The sequence below is a fragment of the Botryllus schlosseri genome, chromosome 1 (genome assembly GCF_051294905.1).
Source record: "Botryllus schlosseri isolate E-star chromosome 1, Bs_hap1, whole genome shotgun sequence".
In the NCBI taxonomy this organism is placed as follows: Eukaryota; Metazoa; Chordata; class Ascidiacea; order Stolidobranchia; family Styelidae; genus Botryllus; species Botryllus schlosseri.
This window is the reverse complement of record NC_137236.1, coordinates 23,085,095-23,110,115: the sequence shown is the minus strand read 5'-3', so window position 1 is coordinate 23,110,115 and position 25,021 is coordinate 23,085,095. Positions and strand designations below refer to the sequence as shown.

The following is a 25,021-nucleotide window of genomic DNA, read 5'->3' as shown; positions in this document are numbered from 1 at the left end:
AAGAAAATGAAGGCTTTTGCCTATTTTAGGGATGATTTAGTCAACGATAAAGCTCCCATTAGAAACATTGATAAGGTGTTAGCTTCAACGTTACAATACTTAAATATAGAATATATTCATATTTGTACCACTGCATGCTAGCGCCCGAGAATCTGCTGATCATGTCGTAGAATTCTTATCGGCAAACGATCCATACATTTTTACTTTTGATAGAGTCAGTTCTATAGTTGGTGTCCGATACTTTTCTTTTACAATTGTATACATGATGAAAGGAGCGTTGTCATAGTTTAATCGCGATTTATTTTCTTGAAATACAGTGAATACAGTCAAGATCGACGGCTCTCTTGACAGTAGTGATACCTCTCCAATTATGATGGATAGAAGTAAGTTGCATAATATTTCGATTTGTTTCTTTTCACAATAGTGCTAGTCTTCGCAACGATATCTTATTGCAAAACCCGACACAAAGAAACGGGAAATTTATTCATCTAACTCTGATCGATGGTGAATTGACTAACACAAGATCATTTTACCGAGCATAGGTTCCCGGAAAACCGTTCACCTCGTCCATTTGCCATCGAGTTGACCCTTTTCTTTGTCAACCTACGCGTCAAATGCAAAATAAGCCGTCTTCACGAGCATTTTTAGCCGTGTTTATGTGATATGCATGACTGGATGTCCACATATTTTTGTCTCTTCATCTCCCCAATAGCCTCCATTGGTATTTTCGAAGACTTGTTTCTCGAAATCGCCCACTGCTTGACACACTGTCTCGTAAACATGATTGAATTCATTGATGATATTGATTAATTAATTTCAATTTCTTTCAGCTTCATCAGGAAAACCTATTGTGTATAAGGATATTTGGAAGTCATACCATTACGTGGCTTCCGTACATTGCAGTCCTTCAGGTACTTACAGCTTACTTACTTCACGGCAACAATCCAATATCAAATTATAAAATCGATTTCCGTCGCAACCTGTCGTCAAGTATCGTGCGTAACCGATCGATTGATACGTAAGTAGCGCGTGGTCGATATTTTCCTCTCTCAATAAAATTTATTATGGGTTTTCTGATTCTTTTATGCTACTCTCTTCTAGGTTGGCGTGTGCAGGTTTTTACCGCGGAAAGGAGCATTACCGCAGATGGATTGTTGTTTATTCGGAACGATCTTCTCAAGCAGTGGTCGGGAACCTATGGCTCGCGAGCCATATATGGCTCTTTTGGGCATAAGATTTGGCTTTTTGCGAACTTTTCATTTTTTGTGCTTAATTTATCAATATTGCAGCAACTCGTTATTAAATCTTCAGCACGAGCAGTATAAATAGTCTTGTGGGAGTAAAAAATGTCCTCAAGAGGTTAATACAGTGACGTATTCAAGGATAGCGGTTCAGACCCCCTTTTTCAAAATCCTCAAATTTAAGTTGCTGCCGACCAATATCACGGGCAAATGTGATGTACCCGGTACGAAATTTCAATCGCACGATGCATTCATTGATCAAAGAGACTAGAAGACATGGCGGTGCCTTATCACAATGCAGTTTTCAAATATACATTGTCTTTCTGATCTCCGGCGAGAAATAAACTGCCGTGAAGTGACATTCACAACTACAAATTCAAATTACAATCAACGCCATAGCTATCCATGCACTGCACGTTCTTGATTGATAACGTAGCTTTGTAGTCGCTGTTAAAATGCAAGCGTGTTGCGCAAATCGTACCGCCGAATCTTTTGAGAATTGAGAAGCTGAATCCGAGTTAGTGCGACAATTACATTCGAATAATATCAGTTATTATACATTCTAAGATATTTACGATGAATTGCGCTAACACAATGCCTTAGCCTCTGTTTCGAACTTTATTTTCAAACAATAAATAGGCAAGTTGCGTGATTTTGGTAGTAAATATGTTCAAAATCTAGTAGACAGGTGAGGCACTGCCTCACTTGCCTCCCCTGACCCCACTTCACTGACGCATCACAAATGGCTATGTATACTAATGTGGAATGACCATGTCTGACTCCACCTATACGTATGCCATCATGGGTCCTCGAATTTAAAAATAGCATTAAGACGAACTAACGATCTTGTATAACTGACGAAAGTCTCAAATTTTGTGTTAGGTTTAACCTCAATGATCGACCATACTAAAAAGCCACCAGGATGAATACCATGAAACACCAAAAGAAGCAACAGTAACAGGTGGGTTAAAAGTAGATTCATACTTCTATTGTTGTCTACGTCTGTTGGAAATCGAAATGGTACTCGTCTTAAGCTTCAAAAAAATATTATATGCCTCTTAGTACAATACAATTAAAAATATATTACTTGCAAATAAATCTATGCAGCTCAAGATTTGCATACTCATTATTCAAATAAGGCAACGAGCATGATTAGTACGAATTTTTACTGAGAAAATACGCTGCAAATGACGAATCCCTTGTTATGATGCCGAATTTGCGCTACCACGACGTCACAATTTTTCAATTGTGACGTAGTAGTTGATTGACATGTATGGCTCTCTGGGAGGTAAAATGGAAAATATACGCTCAATATGGCTCTTCGGACGAAAAAGGTTCCCGATCACTGTTCTAAAGCATGGCATAAATGCACCAATAAGACTTAGCCGCTGCGATGCTATACAATACTTCTTGTAATAATTTCATAAATTATTATAGAAGGAAGTATATATGTTACTAGTCGGAATTGTTTGTTGTGCAAATAAATTTGATCGAACGAGCGAATATAACTTTTGTCGCATGTTTTGTTTCCGTGACATAATTAACTAAATATACCAGCTTGGTACAGCAGCAACAGGTCTTGAAATCCTATGCAGAATGCATAAAGTATGCATTCATTAAAAACTGATAGCAACGAGTTTGCTGACCTTTTCTAGAGTTGGATGGCCGAAATATTTTTAAATCGGAATTAGAGTCGATACCGGAAAACTCGTGTGCACCGCTTCTGTAGGTTTTATCACCATCCAGATACTGATGATGCGGGAAAAAAGGTTATCCATGGCATTCTTGGCATCACAGCGAATGGCAGGGATGACAGTGATGGCTTATTATTTACCAAGTAATAGAATCTGGGCCGGCTGTCGCGAACTATGTGGAGGGTTCGGCGAGGTGAAATAGGCCACGAATTAGTGCATGAACTCGTCTCGTCATAGCTATAGTTCATGAGGAGGTAGCGAATATCAGCGAGCTGGGATGTGTGCCAAACTACCTGATGTTAAAATTGTAACGCAGGGGTGACGTATGTGATGCATTCGTCATATTGAAACCATGCTAAGCCAGTGGTCGACAACCCGTTTTCCATGTTCAAGTAAATTGATTCATCGTTGAGTCGCAGTGGCAATCACGAAAACATATGTAACACCGGTCGTAATCGAAATATAGCGGAAACACATACTGACCGGATGTGTGCCGGAGTGCTTTTAATATGTTTTGACTCTCTACTATTAGCCTATAATATATCTACTTTTAAATCGAATCAAATGTTCTTAAATGGTATATAATGAGGGTGGTGCAGGGATAGACGTTATAGAAATGTGGCAACAATAGTAACTGCACTCTGACTCTCTATTTTCTATTAGATTTGAAGGTAAAATAAGTCTGCCCTCCTGTCATTGACAAAGTTGCCGCGAAGACTATTTTGTTTATTGGAAAGGTCAATAAACGGAATAAAGTTCGGCCTACCAAGATCCACAAATGATTCTTATATTCTGCAAACCTGTCTAAAACTGAGGCCGATGCACCCGTATACTAAAGTCTTCTATTCTGGTTGTTGGGAATTGTCAAAAAAAAATACACATGTTTCGAGCAACACATTGAAAGGAAGCAGTAAAATTGTTTGAGGTTGTCAAAGTGCATGCTCGTTTCTTTACACTGCCAGCGCCCTGCATAGAGTGATCCGAAGTGGAAATGCATAAAAATTAGACGAAAGATGTTATGATGACGTGAAAAATTGTAACACATGAAAAAGGTTCACATTGTAATATCTACCAAGCTTCGTTTGTGAACGTGAACCTTTAAATTTGTGAGGGTTACACACAGAATGTGAACCTTAATTTCACGTTCACAACATCCCTACTTTGAACGTGACTGGAAATGAGGTATGACACATTTCCGAAGTCATGATCATCGCACAACATTGTCATGAAGTGCAATCAAATCGGTATGGTCAAAAAAAGACTGAAGTATCTTCAATGTGACGGAAAGCATTTTATTCTTTGTGGTGGCATAAAAGGTGCATGTTTGAAGTTTGACATAGTGCATTGTGGTGTGACGTCATCATGAGCCATACTCGAATACTCGACTCGACTCGAAGCGTACTACGTGATTCAGAATCGAATCACTCAGGATCTCGGTTTTGCCAAGCCCTACTCAGGGTCTATCATCCAGAATGCATTACCAGCTACAACGCCATATCCGTGAATTTTCCTATAATATATATATTCTTTTATTACAATATCCATTGTAGAATAATCTTTATTAACTCGAAGACTTTTCGGGTGCCTCTTTTCAAGAGTTATCGGCACACTAAAGGGATTTAAACAGATTTAAATCAAAACCAAAAAGGCAAAGTATGACGCAACAATCAAAATCACAAACCATGAAATTCGTATTGTACCAATGGCAACAATAACAAACTATGAATACTATAAACTATAATATACGGACATACGGTACTATTATAGAAAGTGACTATGGAACGGAAACTCCCGTTTCCCCATTGTTAGGTCACGCCTGACTGAATCTACCGGATTTGGACAACCGAACAATCGTAACGAATGTAGATGTGATGGTCTCCAGTTTCGAGACAATTTCGATTAGATGAGAGCGGTAGCCGCGGCATTTAGGCGCAGAAAGCCAACTGCAACACATCGAGTCGTTGTTTATTCATGCCTTGTGAATAGGTTCAGTGGTTTTACAACCAATACTTATGGACAGAGGACAGTATTCATCGGAAATCTGGAGTTTCTAAACGATGAAGAGAGGCAATTTGTGTTATTGTGTGATAAAATCTGGCCGCAATGTGCAATCTATTTGCAATTGGCAATTTACATGTACCATTTACTGAATTTTTTCGCAGGAACAGCGATATAGTATCATTCGTTTAGCCTGTAAAGTCTTACTTGTTATAGTAATCACTGTGCGGCCGCAAGAACTGCAATACGAAGTATTGTACCAGTACTCCATATCACCATCACGAGACCCGTAGTCGCTCGCTCCCAAAGAAAAGAATGTTGGTCACCACCATGTATGCCACAATTCGGTCTTCTGGAAGGTTCAAAATGACTCGTTTAAACGATTTGCAAGCACTATTCACCTGATATTGATGTCATATCACGACGGCAACTCTGATCTCACACACCTAAATGCAGAGGAAAAACAAATATCCTAATCAGGCCTGTGAAGAGTGGCAGCTGACTAGTGATATCAGACTTTAAATTCGCCCACCTTACGCTAATGCTATTATATTACTTGATTTGATCATTCAATTTTCAAATCACATCGTCTTGACTTTGCTCTTCTAAGTAACATTATTATCATTTTGTATTTCAAAGATTAGGTTTTGCAAACATGGCTCCATCAAATTGTTGTGTTCCTGAGTGCAACTTTCGAAAGCCATCTAAAAATCGAATTGGTCTTTTTACTGTGCTTCGCCCTGAATTTGCAGCCAGTGAGGAAAAAAAACACCACAGAGAAATGCTGCACAAGTTTGTGTACTCAGTTAGGGGTGAGACAAAGAAAATCATTGCAGACAAGCTTTGTAGAGAAATGTGAGTCTGATAGAATGGTTACAAGAAGGGGTTATTGTTCAGTAGTTGTTTTCCTTCATGTAGGATGGCAATCTGCGAGCAACATTTCAGTCAAAGTGACATTATAATCAAAAAGTCCAGGAAAATGCTTAGGATCGGAGCGCTGCCAACTGAAAATCTTCCGAAAAATTTGACTAGTGTGTTCAGGAGTCCACATCGCAACCCCCCTAGCAAGAGGAAACAATTACCTCCAAAACAGGTTTACAGAACCTTTGAAAAACTTCACAAGGCAGCAATTAAGATACGAGTAGAGTCAGGTGGTGTCCCTAGGATATACATATAATGTGCAAGTGAATGGCTAACATTTGATCATTTAGAATATTGGGTGTTATACGAAAAAAAGGGCAGGTTGATTGGACAGTATGACGATGATGAAGACTCTGGTCTGGCACCAAGATTGAGGTGAATTTGTTAGTCATTGGTGTAATAGTGTGTCAGGTAGCGAAAAAATTAATAAGTGTCCGTGTAAGTAGCCTGAAATAGATTGAAAAATGACTGCAATTATGAAGTATTATTTGTTCAGGATAAGCATTGACCTGCAATCAGGGAACAACCAACTTCACTGCTTTGGCTGGGCAGTGGATTCGAAACAATTTTTTGAGATGGATATATGTTACATAGAACTACATGATGTCATCAGTAGGTTGCGAAAATTCACTGAAGTAACTGATAATGATGTTGAAATACGACATATTTAGAGCAATTGGAGAAGCTAAATGTATGTTCCGGAGTCGGATCAGAATTTCAGGACACCAAATCTCACCCTGTAGTCGGAAGAATGGGTAGTCACGAACTAAAAGTGTCTCTGATTCATCGCTGCGCGACATGCCGTATTTTAGGTACAAATCTGCGTTGGACAGGTCAGTGTAACTGAGCTCTGTGACCTTGATTGCCCACATTCTAGTTGATTCGCTGGAGATTTGTGATGGTTGCTCAGCATACATCAAGGCGAATAACCAAAATAGCTTGGACGAAACGGTAGAGGTGGATGAGCAGGTACATTTGACGGTTCAGGTATTTATTGCAGACCACACACATAACTGGCAGCAACATGCAACTAATAAGGTTAATTTATAGGCGATGGTTGATACTGAAAAAGGCAACATGAATGAGTTCTTGCATCAATTATTTCTTGATGACATGATCAATTCCCAGAGGTCAGGTAATGGTCGCCGCTATCATCCTGACATTCTGAGATGGTGCATTGAGTTGTACTCGAGATCCCCAGCAGCCTATGCACACATTAGAAGCAACAATGTTCTCCAATTGCCGAGCAACCGCACCATTCGCTCCTATAGGTAGATAAAAAAGCAGATCATCATATTATATAGAGAATTGCATACTTCTATTGTTCACAGAAACTGTATCCCACCTAGTCCAGGCATAAATAAATTGGCACTGGAGCAAATTAACGAATATCGAAGCTTGCATAGAGTGACAGGTCAAGATAACGAATATCAAAGCTTGCATAGAGTGACAGGTCAAGATATCAACCCAGACAAGACGGAAATCCTACCGCTGAACGAAAAATCACGTATCAGACTGCAAAAAACTGAGCACGCACATATGCTAAAGCCAGTAATTAAGATACTGGGCTTATACCACGGAGAAAGCGAACTGCAAATGAACTTTGACAGACTCTGACAAGGAGTCGAGAAAAGCGTAAGGCATATTAAATCAGAACGGCTTTCTTGGATTGGTAAAATAACGGCGATTAAGGCATACATAATTAGCAAAATAACTTATACATATGCGAACAAGCAAATTCCAGGTGACAAGCTCAAGCAACTCGAACGTCTCGTCTTCGGCCTACTGTGGAGTCCTGAGAAACTTGAGCAAAAAAGCAGAATGCAACTTATCAGACCTAAGCCAGAAGGAGGAATTGATATGCCAGATATCGAATCTGCAACACAAGCGAAGTGAGCAAAAAGACTACAACTCAGTCGACTCGAGCACCCGATCGATATCTGGCATGCAGAAGCGATATACAATCTAACAGCGAAGGTGAGAGATATAAATTGCAATTTATACAACAACCTCCACCCTCACAGAAATACATTGACGGAGGAATGGAAGAAGGAAAAGAAAATCTTCGACGTAATTAAAAGCCAATCACAAGATATACAAGAACTAAGCCAGAAAGAAATGTAGCAGATCCTTGTTAAAACGAAGACGCAAGTAGTATAGTAGATCGCTCGCGAACGGCTATTGTGTCTTATGGGTGCACCCGATCGGTGCCGCGAAAACTCGGCCTGAACCGGTGACCTTTTCAGACCCCCCTTCCACCCGACCGGTGCCTTATGAGTATAGGGATCTCTCGACCTGTGCCTCGAAACTCGTCTTGAACCGGTGACCCTTTTCGGTATAGGCATCTCTCAACCGGTGCTAGTATAGCCATCTCTCGACCGGTAACCCTTTTCGGTATAGGGATCACTCAACCGGTGCTAGTATAGCCATCTCTCGACCAGTAACCCTTTTCGGTATATGAATCGCTCAACCGGTGTCAAGTCGTAATTTCAGGTATAGGCTGTGGCGGTGATTCGTCTGTCATGTTTTGTGACATGTAATGGAGCAGCAGAGCCTGAAGATCCCTGAGAAACCATAAAAACACCATTGGTTGGGTCGATGCAGACTGCAGGAAGGGTTGCGGGAAGTTTGTGGGCATCTCGCCAATGTCTAGTCAAGCAATGAGATCTGGAAATGTCTTCTGGCATTCTTTGCATTGCTTTTTACTTTTGCTCTCCGCCGGCACATTGAAATTAGGAGTCTTGCTCTTCTTGCGCGGTGGCGGATTGCCACACACATTAGTTAAATGATACTGAAATAATCCACGCCGCCCAAGAAGTTTAGCGCAGATGGGGCAGTGATAGTGACTTCTGTGCTTGGCCACGCGTTGCATACACTTCAATCGACATGGTACTTTGTAGCCTCGAAAACGCCGGAAACATGTATGATCAATGAGAAGTTGGTTCAGAAACCTACAACTTGTCCCCAGCATTCCTACAATATTACAGCAATATCGACAGACAAAACTTGTTTTGTTTGACAATTCCATATACAATATATAATCAATCAATCAATCAGTTTTATTGATATTATCAACATTATACACATGTTACAATGTCATTCTATATACCTGTATAAATATATATTACAATGCAAAACTCGGAAATTGAGAGGGCAAAGGATACCCCTAAATTTAGTATTTCACCCAGGCATGCTGCAAATACAATTAAAATTATATTAAGAAGAAGAATTTCAAACTGAGTATTGAATAAATTGATATTTTAGCGTTTGCCGTCTGCTGCAGTGGATGCCACGGGGTGCATCTAGCTTGTATATGTCGACGCTTGGCGTCGGATATATCAACTATGCAGACGCCATGGGCTGCGTCTAATTTGTGCATGTCGATTGTCGCTATTTCGAGTGTGTATGTATATGCGTATATCGTCTATCCTCTATCGAGATTCCACAGGATGCATCTGATTTGTACATTCCGACGCTTTGCGTCTGGTATATCAACTATCCAGACGCCACGGGTGCATCTAATTTGTATATCTCGACGCTTGGCGTCGGATATATCAACTATGCAGACGCCACGGGCTGCGTCCAATTTGTACGTGCCGACGTCTTGCGTCTGGTATAATCTACGTAACTACGTCGCTAGCTAGCTACGTCATGCGATTATGAATAAAAAGGCTAGTTCTAAGAAGTGCGAAGGACGGTATGCAAGTAGACTATAAAACAAAATCTCGACAAACCTTGTAAATCAGGGCGGACGGTATGTTCTACACGGTTAGCCCAGTGTACTACCTCAATATGATCATGTAGCTTTTGCACAGTTTCAAAACTGATGTCGCATAGACTGCAACTATTTTCTTCAACTGTAACGATTTTAATAAGCTGCGTAAAGTCCTCAGCTAAAGTCATTTCTGCCACAAGGAAACTCATCCAGCAACCCAACAAATAACTGTAGCAGCATAGAGTCGATCTCGTTTCGCCAGACAGCATTGTTGCGTCACTATGTCACTCTCCATAACAATGAAAAATTCGAGGCTTATTATGGGGGTTCCAGGGCAACGAACGAAATATAATTTATATTTTCGTAGTCAGTACAGCGTCAGCATTCAATTGATACCCGTTTCATCAAATTGAATGGTCGGCAAGCCAGTAAAAAATCGCCGTCTATTTGCCTTTGACTAAATGTGACTAAAGTATGACGTAGACCGATTTCATTGAGCCATTAGATTTGCTTGTGTCGAAACCACTGAGCTATATAAACACCATATAGGACACTACGGTACCAGACATTATTCCTCCATCGAGGAAGATAACAATGCAGCGATAAATCACTTTGATCCACCAGCACTCCTTTCCATCTCGATGAGTAACTTTGCCTAGGCTTACCATATTTTGGAAATCTAAAAAGAGGACACTTTTTCAGAAATTTGAAACTAGCAAAACCGGAGAAGAATTCGGTGAATTTTTCCCACTTTGTGATCAATTGACTAAAAAAAAAAGGTCAACTTTTCGCTCAGAGCTCAAATCACAGTTTTTCACTCCGAAATACCCGCCGGAGCGTCACTTCTGTGCTGGCATATCACTCGCATTTTGCTCTAAATGTGACCTAAATTTTCTAAAAAGAGGACAAAATCTCAAAAAAGAGGACAAAAGGGCGTCCTCCGAGGACACTTTCAAAAAAGTCAAAAAAAGAGGACAAATCCTCTTAAAAGAGGACGTGTGGTAACCCTAGCCTATAAATCATATCCTACACACCAGACGCTATGCAACTGGCTACCTACACACGGCACAGCGTTTCAAAATTGCCAGACGCCGAACGCCATGTCGCAGTACGGTGTCCTAAAATGTTGGACGCCAGTCGCCATATAGCTCTTCATCCGCCAGTATGCGTTTCAAGCCGATCACACGCCAGACGCCATGTAGCAATTCAGCCGCCAGTCTGCGTTTCAACACGCTCACACGCCAGACGCCATGTAGCGATTCAGCCGCCAGTCTGCGTTTCAACACGTTCAGGCGCCAGACGCCACGTAGAGACTCAGCCGCAGGGTGGCGTGTGGCGGGTTGGCGTCTAGCGGGTTTAACCCCGTCTCCCTTTTGGGGTGTGTATACCCACTCTTTTCGCTGTGAGTGTATGTTCCTATATGTCAGTGGTCGGGAACCTTTTTCGTCCGAAGAGCCATATTGACCCTATATTTTCGATTTTAACTCCTGAAGAGCCATACATGTCAATCAACTATTACATCACAATTGAAAAATCGTGACTTCGTGGTAGCACAATTTCGAAATCACTACATGTGATTCGTCGTTTGCAATTGCACCTATTTCCTCGGTAAAAATTCGTACTAATCATGCTGATCGTCTTATTTGAGTAACGAGTATGCGAAACTTGAGTTACAGAGATCTTTTGCAAGTTATAAATTTTTAAGTGCATTGAATTGAGTGGCCTGTGATATATTTCGAAGCTCAAGACAATTACAACAGACATAGACAACAGTAAAAGTATGAATAGCCTATACTTTTTACAGGCTTTTTACAGGTAATGCATCTTTCGGTGTTGCATGGTATTCCTGATGGCTTTGTAGTCTGGTTGATAATTGTTGTTCATGCAACATTTGAGACTTTCGTCAGTTATACGAGATCGTAGGTTCGTCTTGATGCTTCTCTTAAATGCGAGTACCCGTGATGACATACGTAGGCAGAGCCAACATGGTCACTATACAGCAGTATACATACCCACTGTAATGTGTGATGTGTCAGTGACGTGGGGTCAGGGGATGCAAGTGAGGCAGCGCCTCACCTGTCTACTAGATTTTGAACATTTTCACTACCAAATTGTTCGAAAATAAAGCGCGAAAGGAGAGGTAAGGCATATGTGAGGCACGGCCGGGCCATGCCTTACCTGTGATAGCGCAATTCGTCGTAAATATCTTACAATTCCTAATAGCTGATATGAATCGGATGTAATTGTCGCACTGATTCCGATTCAATTTCTCAATTCTCAAAGTATTCGGCGGCAACATAACGTTGCGCCACATGCCCACATTTTAACAGCGACTACAAAGCTACGTTATCAATCAATAACGTGGATAGCTATATGGCGTTGTTTGCAATTTGAATTTGTAATTGTGACTGTCACTTCAACCCACGACAGTTCATTTCTCGCCGTAGATCAGGAAGAAAATGTGTAATTGAAAACTGCATTGTGATACAGGCGCCGCCATGTCTCCCATAGTCTCTTTGATCAATCAACGTATCGTGCAATCAAAGATTTCGTGGCGGGTATATCGAAATCCGGAGTGATATTGGTCTCCGGCGGTACAGCAGCATAAATTTGAGGATTTTGAAAAAGGGGTCCGAGACCCTAACCTTGAATACACAACTGTATAAACCTCTCAAAGACATGTTTAATTGTTTATACTACCACAAGAATGATTATACTGGTGGTGCTGAAGATTTAATAACAAGTTGCTGCAGTTTTGATAAATTAAGCACAAAAACAAAAATTTCGAAAAGAGCCATATCTTATGCCCAAAAGAGCCATATATGGCTCGCGAGCCCTAGGTTCCCGGCCACTGCCATATGCGCTGCAGATTTATATACATCGTTTAATCTTAATATTGCGGTGCGGATCGACAAATTCTCAGGTCCTGTTTCTAATCCTGGTTTTCAATTATTTAGTCCGACACCGGTTCGACTGGGCGTTTTTCGTTGATAATTCTATGATTATCCTTGATTGGTGGATAATCCGAGGATTATCAATGAAAAACTCCAATAACACCGTTTCTACTGGTTGGAATTGACAAAAAATTGTTTTACATCGTCTCTGAAGACGGCTCAACAATTTCACGGGGTTGGCAGAAAAGTTTGAATTTTTTTCTTCAATTTTTCTGTTTAACTTAAAAATTTTAATTGGATCTGCGGAGCCCTATACTTGTTAGAATTGAACCCAATTTGGTGTGCATCGTTTTTTAGGGTAACCTGACAATTTAATAACTGAATAATTGGAATCCAGAAATATAAGTTATTTTTGAACAGCCCTATTGTACACCCTGGGGTATATAGTCGCCGGAAAGTCTCTGGCTCGTGTGAAGACGTAAACCCATTCTCAAATTACCCATCAATGCTGTAAATTTTTAATCGATGCATATTGCATATACATGCATGGAGCTTGTCGCGCCGTTCCCTGTCATGTCACCAACAATGAAACGCTGTTCCAAAACGAATTGGGTAGGCCTGCCGCAAATTGAAATCATCAAATCGCTGATCTTTTACTATGCGCTATATATAGTCACAAATGTTACAGCAATATTGATGATCAGATATCGTATCATGTTAACATGTTGACTTATAAACAGAGCTAATCATATATCCTATACAATGTGTGATCGGCATGCATGGATTTCTTTCTTCAGCGGTGGCCTAGGGGCCTGGAAAGCCACGTGAGCCTTTGTTTCTCCCGCGTCCCGATTTACCTTAAAAATAACGCGACAGTGTCAATGAAATGGAATATTTTGGATCACACCATTTCCTGGAATGCTTCATCCGTAAGTACCACCTGGAATGGTGTTTTCTAGCCGATATAATAACATATCCATTGTACAATATTATAGGAGGTGAGCATGATAATACGAACACTGGAATCTGAATAGAGCAGGGGCGGGAACATACGGCCCGCGACGGGATTTTGTCCGGCCCGCGGACAGTTTCCCATCTTACATGATAATGTGGCCCGCGGCCCCAGTCTGTCGATATTCACCACTTCTAGCTTAAACGTCAAATTTTAGTGATTGTATGCAAGACCGAAACTGCCGCACCCAAACCCCGGAATTGGGGGAGCCGAGCTCGAAGAGGGCCAAAATTATTTCGCGAATTTAAAAGAATTATGAAGTATTTTTTTAGAAATTTATGCAAATTTTCAAATTTCTTTCGCCCTGCGCACGATTTAATGTTGACAAATACCTTCATTATTGGGTACCCTCCCCCCCCCCCTCACAAAAAAATACGCAGGATTTATCGAAATGGGCACTTTGGTGTTGGCCATTACCGCGCCACGACGCACCAAGACATATGAAGTTATAGGCCATGCTGCAACATGCGACTCCGAGAAGTGTGCTAGGCACCGAGCACCGAGAAGACGTTGGCCGAAAAAGGACTGTCCTCGTGCAGACCGAAACTTCGATATATATATACAATTATAAAATAGATGTTTTAATGTCCATTGGCGCCTAAATGGCTGGCGCCGAATGTTCTTGTCCTGGCGCTCTGAACACCACAAGACAAATGCCATACAGCAGGGAAAAATTATATTAGCCATTAAAGAAATATCTGTTTCAAATCGTGTGCGTCATTTAGTTAAGTAAGTTTGGGCGATTTCAATATATTTTGACATAGCAGAGGTCACGTAATAGTATCATGTAACGAAGTCGTTATACCAACGGGTCCGTATGAAGATGTTTAATTGTTATTTAGGGGCCCTACATTTTCAAAGACACCTCCCTCAGCTCTATTACCGGTAAATATGATTACGTGAACATAAAGAGGATAAAAAATGATAGCAATATATATGCAATTCCTGATCATATTGACCGATTCTATCATGAATTACAGATATTTTTGCACGCTTTGCTCGGTAAGCGTTTATGGAGGGGGGGGGCAATATCAACGTTTTGGGGGGAGGGGCTGTCGAAGTACTGTTACGTTTCTGACTGTTTGTTATTAGATACGTTAGTGGGCAGCGTACGAGAGTGGAGCTTACGCGTAAGTTTGTCGCGGCGAGAGACTTGCATTATCGTATTTGCGCTGTACTCAACTCTAATGAATTGATGTCTTGGTAAATATGGGCTTATCGAACTCATTGAAATCTTAATCAAGGATTGCACCATGTGTTAATTGATCAGAGAGAAGCGGACATAAAGGCGCCTGTGTCACAATGCTGTTCTCAAATCCCCATTGCCTTCGTCATTATCGGCGAGAAATGGCTTTGAAGTGACATTGCTGTCGTTTACATACATTCATTAAATACGATTTATTTCTTGTATATGCCCACCAAGTACCTAATTTTCCTATATCCGGCCTGCCGGCTGGAAAAGTTGCCCGCCTCTGGAATAGAGAATAGTAATTGCAATGATGCAAGTCGAGTGTAGGCCTAGGTACTTAATTTTTACGATCCTCTCCACGATGACTTACGGTATCGTCACGAATTATAGCTCAGATATTTATCTCCCACAGTGACGGAATTGAGGCCTAGGTTGAGCGTTTCACCGCATCCAGAATAAATGTTGAGCACGTACATGGAAATAACATTATGTGAAGTAGTTATCAACCCACAGCGATGAAACAAAGTGTATTGAAATGGGTATAGTCGAAAGAAAACCTCAATTATATTTATTGCCTTGTAGAATCGCCACTGTTTTCTTGGCGGACGCATCAAGGTAAAATATACGAGCTTTCCACGTAAGTCCTACTTGCATCACGTTACCATGGGCGATAATCGAATACTGTACTCGGCAGGCTTCAAGCCTAATGCTCATTTATCGTATCACTCAGGTATACTGGATTTTGCGCAGCATTAGTTTTATCCCTAACACTCCTCTACTTATCTATAAATCACATGTCGCATGTCAAAATATCCAATGCTGTCATATCTACTGACTTGGATTATCAGGGAATATTATTTACAGTTACACCTCGTAATATCGCTCAACATTGAAGTATCAACGCTGTCCTCTTCATTGCCAAACAAGCCGTAGCACGGTTTGACTGGTGCTGTGTATGAATGTTTGATAATTACACTGTTTAATAACGATTGGAATAAAGGTCGAATTACTAACATTGGCTAGCAATTGTCGTGAAACCATTTACATTAAAACGCCTGAATTTCTATGATTTAGAACAGCCTTTTTTGTTATAGTAATATGAGAAGAACTGGATTGTTCTGAAATGGCAAATGGGGCGGAAGTGATGAAATTAGGTCGGGAACTATACTAAAATTTGTATCGATGCAGTACTAGTAAATACATTTATATTGCTTCATTACAGGTTATAAACTTCGGTTATCGCACATGCAGGGAATGTTTTTCTTTTATCTCGATACCGACAGCGCATGGTTGAATACAAACCTGTGTTTGGTCTTTCTTGTGAGCCATTGAAGATTTCAGGATTGAATTCGGACAGGGATGCTGAAGAAAAACGACAAGGTGAGGTAAGGAGTTCATGGAAAGGTGTGGCACAATGGGTTAAAAAATACAATTTTAGACATAAATGTATTTCGAAATCACAAATGCCGAATTTCCAAATCTCTCCTAACGCTTGTCCCATTGCGCACCATAGGCGGGGCACAATGGAACAAACGGTAGGGGGGATTTGGAAACTACTAAAAATTACCCCAGTCGGCGGTAATATGACATATTTCCTACCACACCGGATGAACATCATAACTAAGGTGACCATATTTTTAAAAACTGAAAGGATGACACTTTGTCAAAATTTCCAGACTTACATTACCGGAGTAAAATCCGCACAAATTGGTAAATTTATTCGAGTCTGTAGTTAGTTGACAAAAAAATATGGTCATCACTTTCATTCGACGCCCAATTCCACCAATTTTTAATTGAATATTGTGGTGTTGACAAAAAAAGAAAAAGTTGTCTTTCTATTTCAACTCCCGAAATACCCACCGGACCGTTAATTGAGTGCTAATTTCCTATATCTCAGTCCAATTTTCATACACATTTACCCGAAATTTTCAGAAAAGAGGACAAATTCTCAAAAAATGGGACATTTGGGCGTCCTCCGAGGTCACTTTCTAAAAAGTCTAAAAGAGAACAAATCCTCTTAAAAGAGTACGTATGGTAACCCTACCATAAATAAATTAGTCTCATGAGTAGGGATATCATGCTTGCGTGTGGCCTATACACCAAATATCAGTTCGTGACACCTACACCTTGAATCTTAATAATAACGTTCATAATTGAAAATGGTCATGAAATGAGTAATACCAACATTTCCTACGATTGATTTTACCTGTTATCATCGGTAATGCTATCACCAGAAATAAACACATCAACATCAGTCCTTGACGTATCATTTTCAGGTATGTAATATTTATATTAACCCTGCAAAACGAACACAGTTAATATTACACATAATTTACTGCTGATTTCAAGAAGAACACCTCGACTTCTTCCGACGCATAAGCTACACTGGACAGTGGATACATCAACACACGCGGTCGATATATATATAGAAATTACACATGCTTGGTCGCACGTATTATTAGCATGGACATGATACTGATACGTTTAAATTGCTGTTTTGGATACTGAATTCGCATAACGAAAAAATCTGGGTAATTTGTCAATGTACACGATTTGTTCCGTCATAATCGACAAATGAAACACTCTCTGAATTCGCGGTCTTGCAAAAGTAATCTCAATTTCGACATCGGCTTATTTGCACCAATCCGAAAATTAACAATATGTGTGGATTTACTGTGAATACGACGAACACGACAATCGGTATACTAAGTAAAATAATATTTCCTGTATGATACCCGAATACCTTCTGAATGTAATGATTATATCATTAATAATTTCAGAAAAATATAAATATATCAATAATATCGTATCCGGTATAAGTATTGATTCACTGCACAAGGCACATGGAGTGTATTCAATCACCCGAATCTATCACGAAACGCCCATCAGCCAAGAACATATGACTTGCTGACGGGCACGTCTTCGTCTGTCGGTTAGAAGTCACGAACTTCGTAGTTCTTTCGACAGTAGTAAATACGCAAAGCCTTCCACAACTTTTCCCCATAAAGATCGTATAGCTTAGAGAAACGAAATGATCAATTTTGATGTATGACAAATTAATATAAAAAAAGTTATGAATGCCAACTCCATTATGCCTGCAGGAAACTCTTTTTATATGACACGCCTCCAACAAACTCGTTTATAGTTGACGTCCGTATGACGGCATCTTCTTGAACAAGTTTGATGATTGTCATACATGTCCGACAGACGTGGGGTAATCTTGATTTACAATCGTAAATGAACATGACGATTGCAAGAATTTAAATTAATAGCGATCCGATATAGAATCATTTATTTGTAAAAGGACAATATATTATCTTGTTACTTTTACTGAACGCGTCTGGGCAAGTAAGAGTGCAATGTACCAGTATATTCACATTTGAAACATCGGGTTTGAGAAATCTAATGCTCACTGTTACATCACAGGTATTATTTACATTCTCATCACTGACGTTTTACGACCAAATCACCGGAGTAAGAATAGGATGTATAAAAAATAACGACTCGACGGTTTTCATGCATGATAACCTCGTAACGGTATTCGGCATATGCAATTGATAGTATGGTAACCACGGATACACGCGGGGTCATCTGAGTAGGACAATTTTCATTATATTTCTTCACGATATTTTAACTGTGTTCTAATACTTTTATCGTGCCATCAGAGGTCAGCGGGAGCACTACAAAAAACTATGTCAACACTCCTGACGAATGTGGTGCACGGTGACACGATATCTGCGGGTGGGTGTCATGCTTCACAAAAAGGTTTCATGATTTCAAACATATCCTGTGTAAAGCAAATCTAGTGTGGGAATAGTATTCGTGTAATCAAGTCACGCCGTTAAGGAAATCACGCTTGGTTGTAGTCGTTTCAAGGGATAGTGCAGGGGTTGCTATTGCGTATATAGATCTGGCCACTGAAGAGGCGGCCAACGCATAGGATTCGTTCATTTATATCGACGTCGATAATAAAGATGTTGCTGATACTTACCGTCTGCGTGGCTTTGTTTGCAAGCTGCGAAAGCATCGGGTGTGATATGAGCGCACCGTTGCCCAAACCATTTTCCGCAAGGGCATTTTCTCCAGCGAAGGTAATCATTTTCTGTGTTTGCTAGCCTATAGCTAGCGGTGTGCTAACCTATGAAGATTAGATGAGTTTAAGAGGCTGTTGTCTGGACAGACCAGGCCACAATGGCCATGATTGGACTAGAATTTGCAGGTTCCATGTAGCTGACCTCGAATTCCTGTGTGGGAACGTTGCATTAAAAATATTTATGTTGATCAAATTGATCCCATATAGTGAAAACTATAGTTTTGATTGATGATCTGTGGTTCTGATTTGTGTATAAATATGATTCATGCATTAAATCACCACATAATTGCTAAACTATGAAGCGATAGGAAAGGCTGGAAACGACTTGGAATCGCATTTCCGGTAGATACAAGATGTTAATGCATGTATGAAAAGCAAACATAGAATAGACCAGTAATTAAGACGAACTAGTAGGTGAATTCTATGTCACACCATGATCCTATTGTCTCATGCACGGACTATAGTTATTCGGTGATATAATGTGCTTATCTGGTATTGCTGATCCCACCCACAATGGGTGAAGACTACCTGCAAAGATTTATATTGGTGAAGTCAACGAGGGCCGGTGATTCAGTATTTCACCTATTTCAGCTCAATCATACCTGGTACGTAACTGTGAGAACATTGGACAGCGACGCTATGAATCGGGCATGCGCCACAGTCAAGCTACAATATCACGGGCCGATTGGATACACTGATTTAGTAACAGTATATTATAACAAGTAATATGACAATCTCCCCTCTAATTACGCTACATGCAGGAGATAGAAATTTGAAGTCATTGTGTGGTATGAGCGTGTTCGTTGTGCTGGTTCTCCTCATTGTGCACTATTTAAAATTCTTCCACGTCGATATTAACCCAAGAAGTTGAAGTACGCTCATTGTTGGTTTTTTGTTGATTTTAATTTACAAGAACCGTCTTATTTTTAAACAGCGGGACGATAGGAAAGTACCTCGAGCATACCAGGTATCAGGATGATGATGGATATTACACTCGTTACATCGAGAACGGTAATTCAAATATGAAATATCAGTTTCTGATTGTAAATACATTATAAAAACATGCACCCTGGAATTAGCACTTAGACTTCATGACTTCGAGCTCAACACGTTTTAGCCAACGGTGTTAGATGAATGTACGTGATACCATTTATAGGCGCCAACTTTTGTTTTAGCATGGGGTGGCGGCAGGTGCGTAGCCAGGGGGTGGCGAAACCCCCTCTTTTTGAGACGCAAAACCCCGTCCTTTTGAAATGACCATTCTGACGCTAATATTCAGTTGCAATTTAACAAGTCGTATTATGACAGTGTTACGCGGTGCCGCGAACAATTAGTGAGATCCGTCTGTGCACGCATATCGCATCGCACAATGTAACGCGACGCGATCTCCTGCTGAGATGATTGCCGCGCGCTCGGCATTCGTCGCTGGACTGAGCAGTAACACGGCGCGACCATTCTGGAACACGAAAGACAGACAAGAATTATGATTACAAACGCGTGCGGTCGATCAGTAATAGTCCTTTACCGCCAACACAATGGGTTCCCACTTGGTATTGAGTAGCTCGCATCGCGACAATTGGTTGCTAAATGAAAACATCGATTTTGACTGCATTGCTGCATTTCCCGATTTACGTTCGCGAAGCACAATTGGAATAATATTATGGGCACTGGAATAAATTCCAAATAACAGGCACACACAATAAAACACTGTTCAACATTGTGCTCCGAGAACATTGATCACAAAATGGTTCACAAAATATATTACACCCGTCTTGCGGCCCTCATCGATGCAACTGATGCACTTAAATTTGTAGAAGGTGATCGTATATTTGATTGTCAAATCGCGATAGGAGATGGTGTTTCTCAGAGAGCGCGATGAAATATGCGTTTTTAATGATTAGGTAGAATTTGTAGATCTAATAAGGATCGTTAGTTTGCTGAGATTAGCCTCAGTACGCTGTGCGGAATACATAGTAGTGATCAATTTTATCGGACTGTACAATCGGCCGGAAATGTTGCGCTGAACACGAGATTGCAGACATGCCGCAAACCTGATATAATTACAATTACAGGCTGCGCTAGTCATACCTAAATACCCAGATTCGGCAATGGCAACGAGCGCAATTTTTTCAGACGCGGGCATAAGTTTTAATCAACAAGATCAGTGATTCCCAAGCGCGGCCCCCAGATAGCCTTCTTGCGGCCCGAAAAATATATTACGAAATCGATTTATGACAAAAAATAAAATTTATATTTACAAAATACTCTTGCTTCGCTTGGCCTCTGTAATTTTTAATTATAGAATCGCAGGAAAGCTGTGAGTATAGACTGCTAACGTTACGTCACTGCTGCTTCAATGCAATGTGCCCTAACTTTCCAGTTGAACGAGCAGTAGCTATAGATATAAATAGGTATTGATAACTTTCAAAACCGGAGGCAAATCTTGAGAAAATGGTAACTTTTTCCCACTTCGTGGTCGCTTGACTAAAAAAGAGAAAGAGGCTCAACTCCCGGAGAATAGAGTTTTTCTTTCACATTAACAGGTGGTTGACTGAAAAAAAGGTCAACTTTCCGGTCCAGCTCCCGAAATAGCCGCCGTAGCGTTCCTACAGTGCTGACTTAATGTATATCAGTCGAATTTGGCCCATGTAACCAAAATCCACAACAAAGAAGACAAAATCTCGAAAAAGAAGATATTTGGGCGTCCTCCGAGGACCCTTTAAAAAAATCAAAAATGAGGACAAATCACCTTAAAAGAGGACGGATGGTAACCCTATTATAACTAGATGTGAAACACGTGACTCACGGTTGAATGCGCCGAGATGCATACTGCTTAGCCGGCTAAAAGCAGCATAATTGGTAGTCCTATAGTCAGAGCCGTAACTGCCGCACCCCAAACCCCCCAATTGAGGGGGGCCGAGATCGAAGGGAGCCTTAAATTATTTCGTGAATTAGCATAAATTATAGAGTATTTTTTGAAAATTTATGCAACTTCTTCAAAAATTTTTCGCGCATTGCGCGATTTCAATTCGCCGCATATCTTGATTATTGGGTACTCTTCCCCAAGAAAAAATACGCAAGATTTATCGAAATGGGCATATCAGCGTTGGCCATGACCGCACCACAACGCACCAAGACAGATAAAGTTTTAGGTCATGTAACATGTGACTCCAAGAAGTGTGTCAGAACGATCGGCAGCGAGAAAGCCTTGGCCGTAAAGGACTGCTATAATACTGACCAAAAACTTCGAAATACCAAAAACTTCGTTATATATACAAAATACATATAGATTTATTTGTCCATAGGCGCCTAAATGACTGGCGCCGAATGTTATTGTCTTGGCAATCTGAACCTCACAAGACAAATACCATCCCGCAGGAAAAAAAATTATATGCCAGTGAAGAAATCCGATTCTGATTCTGAAAAGCTGATTCACTCAACGGACACCCAATGCAGCAAATAAGTAGCGGTAAGCAGTGTACAGTTTTGAAATTTCGCCAGGGTAATAAAACTACTCCGAAATAGCCATGATGACTGTTTGGGTCCGTTTCATAGCCGTAGTATTCGTGCGGCCCTGACCGTACTCTGAAATTCTAAATTTTGCCCTCACACCGGAAAAGTGTGGGAACCACTGAACAAGATACATAAACACAAATAATATTACACTAAGAGATTTTTTCTGTTCGGCGAAAGTGTATCTGCGGACGGTAGCAGGCCTATGTAGACGCGCTAAATCAAACCACCGCCGATAGTGCACATGAGATATCGATGACCCATTTCGCATACAAATGATTATAGCTAATTTGCAGTACGCAGCATCGATAGTACGAATCAGTGAATTGGCATTTCAAAAGGTCGGGATTTCTAGCAATAAAAAATAGAAACTCTCTGGCTACGCACCTAGGGTTTTATTGCCGACAACGCGCTGGTTAATATCAGGCCGGGGCCTACGTCCTACGTAGGTCCCGATCAGCTAGTAGAATTTGATCGTAAAATGGTGCGGTTTTAATTATCCACATGTTATTGCAGTAAGAACAATATGGACGCATGCCGCGACCTTATCAATAGAAATACATATCCAAATGGTTTAAAATTCGTTCCGCGATATGGTTGCGCTCGATAGAGTCCGTCCAGCAATGAAGTCTTTTGGAACATAGAAGGTTCCGTTCAGACTAATCGAATAAATTCAGAATTTGCGCCACCGAGAATCTCGTGTTGCATCATGCATCAATGTTCGACAAGGTAATTCAACGCCGTGCACTGCACAATGCGCAGTAATAATAACAAATCAAACACAAATGTTTTCACGCGTGCTTGGCGGCACTCCTAATTGACGTAGGAGCATCCACCGGGACACGACTGTGTCATTTCAGACGGGTCACCGCCGAATAATTAATGAATCCCGGCAAGCTGATCAGCGACCAGGACCGCGTAATCGTACAAGTCAACCAAACAAAAAGCAAATCGCTCGGTAGTATGATTGCGTTTGAGCACGACCGCTATGAACGATTCAAATTGGTGAGCATGCTATCTATATAGTCGATTGGTCATGTCATCATAACTACAGAGCTAGCTCACGGAATGTGTTAAGCAGTGACGAACCATTACCAAGTACTTGTCATTGTGTTCCAGTTATGCGCTCGCCACAACGGATGCATGAGCCCCGCTGAGGCGCCCGCTCTTCGTTCTACGACCGGTCAGCCCATACGTCATCTTTCGAAATGTGTCCAATCATATCTGACAAGACACGGGATGCAAGGAGTGTCTTATCAGCATTTACGAAAAATGCTGGCCACTATGGCGAGCGGTCTGTCTCTTCGGGAAAAGGATGACGTGGCTGCTTCCTCGTCTCATTCGATCGGGGTAGCCAACGTGCATTACGATGGAATGTTGCGGAATGCAAGCGTCGCGGCGGGTGCAGCTATCGGCAGGAAACTGTTTAATCGTGCGTTGGCCACACAGCACGAAACTATATACGCAGACGCCGCTAGGTGCGCTGGAACGTCCCATGATGATATAGAAACAGATCTCTCATACGGAGGTAAATAACATCGGTAAAGCCTTCACCGCATTACGTGTACGCGTGTACTAGGTGACATAGAGCGCATTGTTCACACATAAATAATAAAGTTATGGATGACTAAATTGCATGCTAATCTTTGCAGTGACTGAAACTACGGAATACGGTAAATCCGCGACTGCCAGCTGCAGTCCCACGCGTAATGGCGCCCCCTCTACGTCCGGGAGCGTCCAGTCATCAGCCCGTGCGAAACATCAACTAATAGTCGATGCGCGACCACGCTTCGATACTGTCACGACACCGACAGCGATAGTCTCATCGGATTACGCGCATCAAGACTCCTCTTTCCATGATATGGCACCCAACGGTACGCATATAATTATCGGGATAGCACACGGATCTGTCACTATGCCACCTATTTGCAGATAACATCGCTATTCCAGCCGCACGCCTTGCATTCAAAAGGCAACGAGTAACGAGTAAGAGCCCTATATATCTATTAACGAGCATCAGTTCCTGTGGCTTCGCCGTCATCCGGACCTGTCCTTATTTTTGCGGCGAACGGGTCCCATGCTCAGTGAGTCCTTGCGACATGCTGCTACGCGAAGTGGGTTAGCTACTGGCCCCATGCGCAGCAAATTGAGAATGTTGCGGGACTGCCACAGATAATAGGTTTGTCGAGAGGCATGGTATGTGTACATGACTATTAATGGTGGAGGTCGCTTGGTGATGTTGATGTGGGTGTTGGTTCACGTTATTTGCTTATTCAATGGGCGTTATTACTTACTAATAGATAAGTTCGTTGTCGCGTCACGTGCGATATGTGGCGGATATTGTATGGCATCGTGACAATGAGGGTGCGAATGAGCATTCTGTTATTTCGTGTATAACAAAGCACCTTGTGCGAATCACATATCGTCACGCCTATATCACGGTTGTCATTGGCGGGTATTATGTACCGTCGTTGAAGTTCTTTCGCGGAGACCTCTAACATGGGTGAATAAGGGTGAATGCATACCCACATAAGTAATACTATTACTGCCCGGGACGAACAGTGCCTCCTCCAGTACAAGATCGGATAGAGACGACTTGACTGGGACATCCGCCGGTGTGTACAATGATATGAGATGTCGCGGCTGAATCGCCATACAGTGTGGGGTATTAATCAACGACGTAACGTATTCAGTTTGAACCTGTTACTTCCTGCGTGTGAACAGCATGGAGGCGCTGTCGATGACGAGTGA

The 25,021-nt window shown here is 41.2% G+C and overlaps 1 protein-coding gene and 1 long non-coding RNA gene across 2 annotated transcripts in view; one reads left to right on the top strand and one right to left on the bottom strand.

Annotated features, from left to right (window-relative positions):
- Positions 1-13,156: 13,156 nt before the first annotated feature.
- LOC145438379 (uncharacterized) lies at positions 13,157-17,003 on the bottom strand. Its single transcript, XR_013914922.1, has 3 exons — positions 16,871-17,003; positions 15,967-16,026; positions 13,157-13,320 (listed from the first exon to the last, which is right to left on the bottom strand). It is a non-coding gene; the product is annotated as an uncharacterized LOC145438379 (long non-coding RNA).
- Positions 17,004-18,539: 1,536 nt separating this feature from the next.
- Positions 18,540-25,021, top strand: part of LOC145434382 (uncharacterized) — a 75,144-nt gene continuing 68,662 nt past the window's right edge. Inside the window, exons 1-3 of the mRNA XM_080311747.1 lie at positions 18,540-18,755; positions 19,349-19,479; positions 19,692-19,768. Coding sequence (XP_080167873.1) covers positions 18,639-18,755; positions 19,349-19,479; positions 19,692-19,768 — 325 coding nt within the window. The 5' untranslated portion in view covers positions 18,540-18,638. The remainder of the gene's footprint in view (positions 18,756-19,348; positions 19,480-19,691; positions 19,769-25,021) is intronic.